The sequence below is a fragment of the Aythya marila genome, assembly GCF_965140915.1.
Source record: "Aythya marila genome assembly, chromosome: 27".
NCBI lineage: Eukaryota > Metazoa > Chordata > Aves > Anseriformes > Anatidae > Aythya > Aythya marila.
In genome coordinates, this window is record NC_139068.1 from 921,394 (window position 1) to 932,473 (window position 11,080).

At 44.6% G+C, this 11,080-nt stretch overlaps 1 protein-coding gene across 1 annotated transcript in view; it reads left to right on the forward strand.

Annotated features, from left to right (window-relative positions):
• Positions 1 to 2,390, forward strand: part of ZAP70 (zeta chain of T cell receptor associated protein kinase 70) — a 28,426-nt gene extending 26,036 nt beyond the window's left edge. Inside the window, exons 11-13 of the mRNA XM_082779791.1 lie at positions 314 to 454; positions 1,271 to 1,383; positions 1,720 to 2,390. Coding sequence (XP_082635917.1) covers positions 314 to 454; positions 1,271 to 1,383; positions 1,720 to 1,843 — 378 coding nt within the window. The 3' untranslated portion in view covers positions 1,844 to 2,390. The remainder of the gene's footprint in view (positions 1 to 313; positions 455 to 1,270; positions 1,384 to 1,719) is intronic.
• Positions 2,391 to 11,080: the final 8,690 nt, after the last annotated feature.

The window sequence follows — 11,080 nt, forward strand, 5'->3', positions numbered from 1 at the left end:
TGTGAGCACAACAAAGGATCCAGATAGCTAGCAGATTCCCAGCCTCCTCCAGGCTGGGGGCTAAGACTCCCAGAGATAGGGGCTCTGAGTTCTTCCCAGAAGCCTGGCTGTACAACCACATCACATTCTGTCCAGCCTTGCTGCTGTGACATTAAAAGGGTCTTTGCAAAGCTCCAGGAGGGAAGGAAGAAATGCAGACAGTATTTTTTTTAGCAGTGTGGGATTACACTTGGCAGAAACATTTAGCAAAACAGAATTCAGGTTCAGCTCAGAGCAGGCTCTCTCTCAAATGTTCATTTTTGCTTTGCTACAGGCCAGGACAGCAGGAAAGTGGCCCTTGAAATGGTATGCCCCGGAGTGCATCCTCTATCACAAGTTCTCCAGCAAGAGTGATGTATGGAGCTATGGTGTGACCATGTGGGAGGCCTTCAGCTATGGGCAGAAACCGTACAAGGTGAGGCAAAGTTGGGCCTATCATGGATCGAAGTCACAATCTGGGCTCCCACTCTAAAACTGGTTGACTGACACACAATGAAACTTCGATTTCCATTCCCTCGAGTGGATGCTTTTACGTCTCTTAGGCAGGGGGCAACACAACAGGCTCACTTCCACTTCATGGAAGGCACAGATTGGATTGCTTGGATCCTGCAGCATTGTGTTCATTTTAGGGAAAGGAAACAGAAAACAAAACAATTTCATTTGGATTTGAATCAAAGCAGACCTTCTCTTTGATCCTTCCACCCACTTGCAGAGCTGAAAAGTCAGTTGCTCAGCCACTGCTCTGCCCAGGGTTGGGATGAGGCCCTGGGCTGTGAGGCAGTGTGAGACACCACTGCTGGGTGCAGGGGCTGAAAACAGACACTGTATGGGATGTGCTGTGCATGGACCCAAAGTACTACCCCAGGCCCAGCTCTAAACTGCCTCTACTGACCCTGTTTCCATATCCAAAACCATTAAAACATTTTCAGTCATTTGTGGGGAAAGGACAAGAGGCAACGGCCACAAAATGGACGACAGGAAGTTCCCAGCAACATAAGAAATGACTTGTTCATGGTGAGGGTGACGGAGCACTGGAACAGGCTGCCCAGGGAGGTTGTGGGGTCTCCTTCTCTGGATATATTCAAGGCCCGTCCGGATGCCTCCCTGGGCAACTTGTTCTAGGGAACCTGCTTTGGCAGGGGGGTTGGACCCGATGATCTCTTGAGGTCCCTTCCAACCCCTACAATTCTGTGATTCTGTGAAAACATTTTCCCACTTGATCTTCTCCTAGAAAATGAAAGGCCCAGAGGTTATTAGCTTCATAGAGCAAGGGAAGCGCATGGAGTGCCCCGCGGACTGTCCAGCAGAGATGTACACTCTCATGCAGCAATGCTGGACCTACAGGTAAGGATTTCTCTTGCTCTTCTCTCTGCTGGTCCATCAGGGCAGCACACACTCTCTGGACAATACGAAATGAATGGTGTCTCATTCCCCAGACCATGATGAATAATACACATAATTCTTTATTATCATTCCATTCAATTTGCCTGTAAGATGTCAGAGCTTCTCTGCATTTGCACCTCTCCATCCCAGAAAAGTTGCAGCTCCTTCCCTGGTACAGCCTGGTACTGCTGGGCTGCTGTTCTCTCCCAGGTTCTTCTGTGCCTGGTATCTTCTCCATTGGGTCAGTCCACTGTTGTCCTTTTTGCCAATTCTTATTTTTCTTTTCTGCCTTTGCAGATGGGAAGAGCGTCCAGGATTTATTTCTGTGGAAAACACAATCCGTGCCTACTACTACAGTATTGCTACCAAGACAGAAAATGGTCCAGAGACAGAGGACAAATCAAAAGCAGCTCTTCCTTGAGTTTCCCTTTCCGCCCCTCAACACACATGCCCTGGACTTCCTGCACAGGACCTGGAAAGGCTCTTTGCAAACTTCTGCTTTAATCTTTTAAACAATGGTTTTGTTTCTCAAGCAGCTCTAGAACTAAGATCCTGGGAGGCAATACTGTCAGCAGACAAGGGCAGTCAGCTACACCTCGTGTCTCCAAACAGCCAGCCATGATGTACATGTACATCTTCAGTCTGACCATCACAGGACAGTACAGGACAGTATTGTGGTTCCTTCCTACCCACCTCCAAAAAATATCCCAGGACCTCAAAGGTTTAATGCCTACCTCGCTTACTAGGGATGAACTGCATTAGCTCCAGCAGATCCAGATTTCTCCCAGGCCCCCAGAAAAAAATGTACACCGTAGGGCATGGTGTACGTGCCCCCTGCACTGCCACCACCCTCCAAGCTGGTTAAGGCTCCTCATACAACTAAACTCCCAGGACCCATGGCTCATCTTCTGGATCCTGACTGGTCCCTCTGTGCTACTGAATTGAGCAGTTTGCTTCTCAAACCTGAAAATCGGGCACCCTATAAATAAACGATTCTATATGTTTAGCATCCTTATGTCTCAGACTATTAAACTGCCTTAAATGTTTGCAACTACTTCACACTGAAAAGAAAATAATCGTAGTTCCCCTCCAGTAAGCCATGGTTTCCCTCACTGATGCTCTCTGTAACCCTGCAGAGTCACCAACCCAGTCACCTCTGGCTTCACTGCAGATCTGCTTTCTTGCAGCTGATGGCACTACAGTGCTCAGTTGAGTCCACTGTGGAAATCTAGCCATCTGTCGAGGCTTGCACTGGTCTGCCTCTGCCCTGGGTGTAGTGGATTACCCATGCTGGGGGGACTGTGGTCTGCAGAGTTGCAAAGAGCAGAGAGGAGCTGTGAAGGCACGGGGGGGGTGTGTGTGTGTGTGGGGGGGGGTGGAGGAAACAGAAGATCAGAGCCTTGAGATACAGCGAAAAGAAAAGCTTATCTCTCACCATCTTCTGCTATCAGAAAGCCACACAGCATCTCACAAGTGTACCTTGTCCAGGAGGTAAAATAAACAGCTACAGCCCTGGCCAGGGCACAGCCCTTATCTAAACCTTAATGGGAGGTGCGTTTGTTCTGAATGCAACTGTTCTGGGGAGCATTCAGGTATGGGGCCTAAATCACCCCCTCCATATAGCCTGCTTAAGCCATCAGAGAATGTAGGTCTGATGAAAAATAAAAATTATCTGATGAAAAATAAAAGTAAGCATTCCCCTCTCCTTGTCTAAGCTACAGCCTCCAGTGACAGCAGCTATTTACACACCAAGGCATTTTCTTTCTCAAGCCCATTAGCTTGCCCTGTATGCTTGAGAACTCTGGACAACTTATCTTTACTAACAGAGGGTAAAATAGAGGCATCAGAAGAGAAAGTGGCTTGGTCTTGGTCGTGTTCGCACAGTGAGTTAGTGACAGAGGTAGGAAAGAAATTACCTCCTATGTCATGTTTTCCTTCCAGAGAAAGTGGCTGTTTTGCTGGAAAAAAAGGTTTGATGTGCTGCGGGTGTGCTCTGTCTGTTCCAAGAGCATCACAAAGTGTCAGGACTTGCTGTGGGGGAAAAAGGGAGTGAGATGAGCAGGACCTGTGGTCAGAGGACTTTGTGACTCAGCTCTTTCTGTGACTCATCCTTTTGGCATGCACAGGGTCTGACAGTTCCTGGGGGAATCTGCTGTGACTTCAGGCACTGCCTCCCTCCTGGGCACCAGAAGTGCCGGCAGGCTCGGAAGGATCCAGGTCGCACAGCACACTTGCCCTGCAGCCACGGACAGCCGCTCTTCTTCTCCACCCACAGCATGGATACATCCAGTTCTGTCCTCTCTCCTCTCCCACTGCAGGCAGGTCCAAATACTAAAACAGTCTGCAGGACGTTCCAGGCAGTTCACTGACGAATCTCAGAGGCACTGGTTGTTTGAGCAAAAGTCGCTGATAAGATAATGACAGAGGCTGCAGTTAGCACAGAATGAGTTCAGTGCTCTGTGGTCAATTCTGTTCTATTAATTCCCTCAAATCCTCTCTTTTCTTGCACACTTTTTCTCCTTTACTCCTACTCTTAGTCACCATTATTTTCCTAGGTTTTACATAAATGTTAAAGCTCTTCTAACTTACACATTCTCCATCTTGCAAGGGAAAAGCTGAACATCTAACTTTAACACCCACAGTGATAACAGGGGATGTGATAAACTATCAGTAGTCCCGTCTGATCAACACTATGTAACAATCTATCATATTGCCAATGCAGATCTATCACATTCCAACCTATCTTATCACCAGCAAGCCTATCTTATCACCAGTACATGCCTATTTATCAATTGCACCATGATATCACAAGCGCACACTCACCTTTCTATCTCTTTCAGCAATATCGGCATTTTCATTTTGTTCAGTAGCATAGCAGCTATGTGACTAACATAGCTGTGTGCTCATCGACCTTTCTGTCTCACCTCTCAGTAATTTACTGAACCAAGGTAAAATATATATTCGAAGCCAGGGTTCTTTCCCATCTCTCCCCAAGAAGTGCTGTCTGTGTGGCTGCTCAGGGCACAGTTCAGCATTGCCTGGGGCTGTCCCCTCTGTTGTGAGCTTGGCCAGCAGTGAAATTCTTTGGGTTTGGCTGCTTTCTGCCCACACAAAGCAGCTGCAGGCATTTCTGTATAGCACAAATGGCTGAACCAAAAACACTGCACAGAGAGGGGAGCAGCCCTGGGAAGAGCACCGTGGCAGCTGCCTCTGTGCTGCCCTTGCTGAGCTGCATGACTGAAGCACTCGGATTTGATCCAGTTTGGGGGAAATTGCAGTTTGTTTTTGCAAGATCTCAGCCCTGCTGGATGGCTCCGGCTGTTGGCAATTTGGAGACACTGCAAGGGCACAGGCCTACTCACCCTCATCACCCTCCTTGTTCCAAAATGTCTGGCAGCCATGAAGTTACAGAATGCTTTTGTTCTGCCCTGGTAAAATACATCTTGGAATGATGGATTTCTCACTAAAAGTCAGGTGAATGCCTGCTCCTACACTCTCCCCTTCCTTCCCTCCCTGGTAGGAAATCCGCTTGTTTCTAGTTACAGCAGAGGCAAGTGAAACAAGGGAAGGATATGTCTTGCCAGTGTTTGCATAGGGGCCCGTAAGGAAAGCTCCCATCCACCTTGTCTGTTTTCACACTTTCATCTCCAGATGATGTCTTCTTTTTATGATCAAAGGCCTTCTTGGTTCAGAGACACTGAACAATCCCCAGCACAGAGTACCATCACATGCATCAATACACAGTAGAACAGAAGTAGCTAACCTGTTGCACATGAAGAAAAAAGGATGTGCAAAGCGCTGAAAAATGCAAAACTAAATGAAAATTATCTTCTTCACTGACAAGAGGAATGCAAGTGATGGGGCTGGCATTCTGTTTTAGGTATTAACAATGTGTCCAAGTCCCGAGGAAAAGAAACTATATTTTTACAGCAGGAGGAAATTCCTTATTTTGCTGTCAAGGAATCTGGTAGGACAGGTAAGACCTGGACTATCAAAGGGTATTCTCTTTGTTTTGCCTCTAATTTTTTTAATGTTAACTTGGTTTTCCCTGTCAGATAGAAGTCAGATAGACTGCTGGCAGGGCAATCTGTAAACACATCTTCATGGGTGTTTTTTTGATCAGTAAGAGGAATCTTTGAAAACAAGTGAGGTGCTGGTGCTGCCTGAGAGGCTGTTGGGGAGCGGTAGGAAATTCAGCATCACTCATCTTCTGGCTTCATATGATCCCACGCAGGACAGGAGCATGCCTGCAGTGTGCAGATAGGCAGTGGGACGCTGCCTGCCTGGCTGAAGGAAGCAGCAGCACAGAGCCAGGCAGCGTAGGGGCATCAGGCACTCTCCATGTCATGAACAGAGGTTATTTTCATCCCTCTGCCAGAAAACAGCACAAGCAGTGACAGGTGGTTTTGGCAGCTAATTCTCTGGGCAGCCTGTAGTGGCCTTACGCGACTGGCTTTGGTCAGTGTAAGATGTTGTGTTGTTTGATTTCTGCAGGCAGATCAGGCTGCAGTGGCTGGCATTTCCACTGATGCTCACAAGGTCTCTTTGAGGCTGCTGCTCTGCTGGGATGGCAGTTTCAGGGCCTGCTTCACAAAGCCTGGAGGACTTATGGGCACCAAGAAATCTGACTCTTGATCTGAGGTCTGCTTAGTTCCCATCCTCCCTGTCCTCAACTTGCAGCCCCTCCCTGTCTGTGACCTCTGCACCCTGCTTCCACTTGTAGCTCTGGGACAGGGTGAAGCTGCCTTGCACAGAACAAAGAAATCATGGTCCAGAGAAAATAAGGTGTTGAAAGGTTAAATAACGGAATTCTTTGTTAAATACATTTTCTATTTAAATTAATCAATTAAGTACCCAGCCAGTTTGTAGTTGCCATTGCTGAAAAGGGACTGCTTATCTTCTTTGGTAGCCTGGCTGGGGCATAGGGCTGTCTGCTGCATTGTCTGGACAACAGAAGAAAAATAGCACCAGAGGGGAGCTGGGAGCTTTAAAAAATAAAATGGTATTTGATCCTGACCCATTTCTGTCCCCTCCCCCTTCCTCCCCTTCTTTTTTTTTTTGTTTTTAACCAGGTTTTGTAAAAAATGTTGAAAGAGGATAAAATATAGGTTCGCCTGCAGTATCTATGTAGGTCCATTCAGCACATCCCAGCTGTGTGAAGGCCAACAAGGGCAGTAGTCTCTGGGAAACCTGATGGTGGTGGCAGAAAAATGAGAGCTGCTGAGGGAAGCTGTGTGCTGGCCTCCATGGGATGCAGATCTCTTCTCTGTGATGTCTGCCCTAGGTCAAAGCCTGAGCACCTTGTGGCCTGAGGGACTGCAGCTAGGTGAGGCTGTGCTGTGGCCCCTTTTCGAGAACAAAACCACCCGCTGCAGGCCTAGCAGCTTAGCTTCTGCTATTATTCACAGCCTTCTAATAAGCTAATCCAAGTGTTTGTGTTCTGTCCTCCCAAACACTCCTGCACTCTTCCTAAAGCTTCTGCTTTGTGCTCTGTCTAAAGTTTGTAAGTGCAGAGTGATTTTAACGCAGTGACCCAAGTGTGACTGCCATGGTCAAACCGCAGGTGGCAGTTGTGAGCAGGCAGTGCAAAACGGGGAAGAAAAAACACATCCCCTGCTGTATTTTCAGAGCTTGATCCTGGAGCTGGAAATCATGTTACCAGCAGAAACAAATGGACACCACCTTCTGGTGCATAAAACGTGCGCTCCTGACAATAAGTCTGAAAGGTGAAATAAGACAAGGCCATTTTCAGTGGGATGAAAAATCCAAAAAAGATCACAAGGAAGGAATCAAAAGAGACTTTCAAAATCAAAATCCCTGACTCAGGGAGTTGAAGAGTGTGTGGTCACAGAGCCGCACCCATGCAGGCAGCGCTGCAAAAACCGGCACCTAACCAGTGTCTTGGCGTCCACTGGGCAGGTGGCTGGGAAATCTTGTGGCCACAGAGCCAGAAAGCCCCGAGTGGACGGGTAAGCTGGCATAAGTCAAGGCAGTTTCAGCCCGTCAGACAGCCTGGACAAAGCTTGCTTTGTTTCCACCAAAAGCTTTGATGGAATCAAAACCTTTCCACAGAACATTTCAATTCAGTCTAATCAGCATTTTCAGATGGAAAACTCTTCTGTAGGAAAATTTCCTTCCAACTCAAGTCATTTACTCCCGAGGCAAATGAGTATAATGTGGGTGTAAAGCATGGTCATGTCAGAGATATAGCAGTTGCCACATCCTTTGGCATGGTGTAAATAGGGATGTGGTAACAGGCAATGGAGAATCATCTTTGTCCCCAGATCTACAGCATCAGTGTGCCATGCCATTCTCAACAAACATAAGAAACTGATTTTAGCTTTGCATCAGGGAATTTTGGGAAACAAGCTGGAATGACAATCAGTCAAGAACCCTGGACCTAAAGTGAGTAGGAAACCCTCACTAGGCATAGAGAAATATGTGGACATCTACCTCTGCCTGTTAAGGCTCTCTCTGTCTTTTTGTGTTCCCCAGTGCTTTCAGTGCTTTCCAGAAATGCACAGTTAACCAAATTCTTTGTGAATTTGCCTCAGTCATTTGCAGTTTGAACACAGTACGTTCTGTTGTAGCAGGTCTTACTGAAAACAATGATTTTATTTTCAAGCAAGAAGCACAGCAAGTACATAGGTGGGAAATGTCAGCAAGGGCAGGCTCTAACAGGAAAGGCTCATAAACAAACTGACCTAACAAATAGTTTACAGCAAGGATCACAGGCTTGGTTCTTTCTCAGCTCTGATGGCAGGTTTAAGCATAACACCTCCATCAGCACAACTGTTCAATAATGTTACAGTCTTCACCAACCTATGTCCAAACATGTATAAAAATACATTGTGTAAAGATTTCATAAACTAGGATGCTTTGGTACCCATCCTGTGCATGTTCTTATATTACACAGACTCTATGGTAAGGGTAATAAAATGATTTATTGTGTGTGTCTATGCAAACCTTACCTTCAAAAATGAAAATGAATATTTGTGTCAATAACTACAGGAATCACAAAATGTACTGTCTTGTTACAGACACTTTGATATAACATTTAACTAGGAGATACACAAACACTTAAAAAAAAAACACAACACAATAGGTTATGGAAAAAACAATAGGTTATGGAAAAAAAAGTTGCAATGATTAGTAGAAGATAAACCATATCATACAATCAGTGGAAAAGGTGTTTTGTGTGTTTGTGCTTTAACTGATACAAAGTGAAACAAGGATGGAAAAAGTGTTCTATGGACTGTAAATTGGTTAAAAACCAGACACAGAAAGATAGATATTGGATCATGCTAGCACTTTTCTAGTCCAGCATCCGTTTTCTTAACTGTAAAGCTGCAAGGAATCAGAATAAAGAGAAAGAAACTGCGCAGAGACCCAAGACTTGATAATTAGGGCAGTCTGTTTAACACCTCTAGCATTGTTTTTGCATATTCCAAAATTTCACAAATAAACTTAGACTGAGAGGAGCTGCAAAGAAAGCAAAGGCGGAGAAGGGTCAGAGAGTTAGTAAAGTGTGAACAGAAAGAATTACACAGGTGCAGGTAAAGAAAGTGGAAGGCAAGGAAAACTTTTTGTGACATAAAAAACACAGAAAAATATACTTTCATAAAGGTCTAAGAATTTAGCAAATGGTTGCTAGACATTGACACAGTGAAAATTTTAGATTATATTCTGAGGCAAGTATAAACTATAGGAAGTACATTTTAACGGTCGTATTAACTTTTACTTTGCCATCGTTAATCCTCCATGTCATGTGCAATCATTTATTCTGTCTACGTTAATGTTGCTTTAGAAATGAACAAAAATCTCCCCTCCACGTTTTCTTAATTAGGTTTTCTAAATCTCTTCCTTTACTTGATTGTAGCATCCCCTAGTCTTCCACCCTTGTCACTTCTGCCCTTGTGATTTTCAGCCTTGTTTCTCTGTATACCAGCAGTAGAGCATTTGCTTCCCATATCCCACTTCTACTCAGGAGTCAGAGCTGCAAAGCGGATTAAGAAAGCCAGTTTGGCAAGATGGAAGTTGGAGCTCACAACACTGGAGAAGGAGATCTCAACTTACACAGTTCATGCTGTCACTGGGATCAGGGGATGCCTTAACACAGACGCAAACTGTAAGACCCATGTAAGGGAAAATAGGTTTCATAGGTAGAGTTTAAATGATGAGTGAATTAAGTGAGAGGAATTTGTGGAGCTCATTCTTCCCACCAAATCAATGGAAGGAGGATGTCAATGTTCCTTTTGAACGGTTTCCAAAGGACAATATGACTTACAGTCAGAACAAGTCTAATCTTCATTTTCCCTTTCTGCACTTTGTTTTCGACCCTTCAGGTTGCAAAATAACACCTTGGTACCACTTGGTACACATGCAGAAATAGTCAGGCATGTTTCTGCCCAAGCACATCTAGATAGGTTTGTGTGTGCACATCCCCACATAAACACAAGGACACTGGTGTGCAGGGCTCTACATACACACAATAGCAAAAGCTGTATTTTTCTTTATACTGTCTGTGAACTAGTTTGTAAGTTATCTATCCAAAGTGGAAACCCAAACCTTTCAACCTCACCTTAACTACCGTGAACATGAACTCCTGGGCTCTGCCTGGTGTATGTGATTTAATTTTTATTAGAAAACCTGTTGTTTGCCCCACACCCTTCCTGTATCCAGTCTACTCATTTTTAAAATCCTGTTTACTCTATTGAACTTCATGAACTGATTAATAAACTGCCCTGGTACAAGTAATACAAATCTGTAATTTCTGTTTATTATATTGATCTATTGCACAAACTGGGACAGCATGTTTCAAATACAGTTATTGATGATGCAGCAGCAAAATACAAAAGTGAGTAAATCAGCTGCTTTTCATTTAAAAGAAGTGCTAAGTGATATGTAGTCCAGTGTGGAAGTATACAAATGCTGGCACTTATTTGTGAAAACACATCAGGGATGTCTGTGAGGTTGCACACTGTGCATGGAGCCCCTGTCTGAGAGAGCTGTCAGAGCTGCCCTATGACAGCACTCACCCCAGGTTTGGGTCTCCACTTTCCAGCTACCCAGAAACCTTGAGCAAATCCTGATTATTTTTGCTTCAAATAGAAGCAGCATTTGGCCTCTCTCTGTGTTACAGCACTAATATCAATGTAGAAAAATAACCTAGAATTTCTACAGAGTATTCAAAGGAGAAGTACAGGAAAGATTTAAGTGAACTATGGGGAAATATCACTGACTGGAAATGGTTTTTATACTATTTTCATTTAAAAATCTATGAAGTAACCATAAAAAATCCTCATCCACCTAGACTATTTTGTGGCTTTTAGAACAGTTTGGTGTACATGCCTGAGCATAGGGCTGTGGGGAATCATATTTCTTAAGGAACTGAGTAGGTACGCTTATTGTCTATGAGCTTACTGTGTTTATTCTTTTTGCAGTTTTATGAATCTAAATATGCAAGACAAAAGGTAGAGATTCTAGGAAGTGGTGTAGATAACACTAGTAAGATGGGAACTAAGTCAAACAGAGACTCAGTTATTTGATTTAGATCACAAAATGCAACAACAGTGCAATAAGAACTTACTACATATCAGGTTTATACCCTAACCACTGCATCATCCTTTCTCCCATAAAGCTGTCATACTGGAAGGGT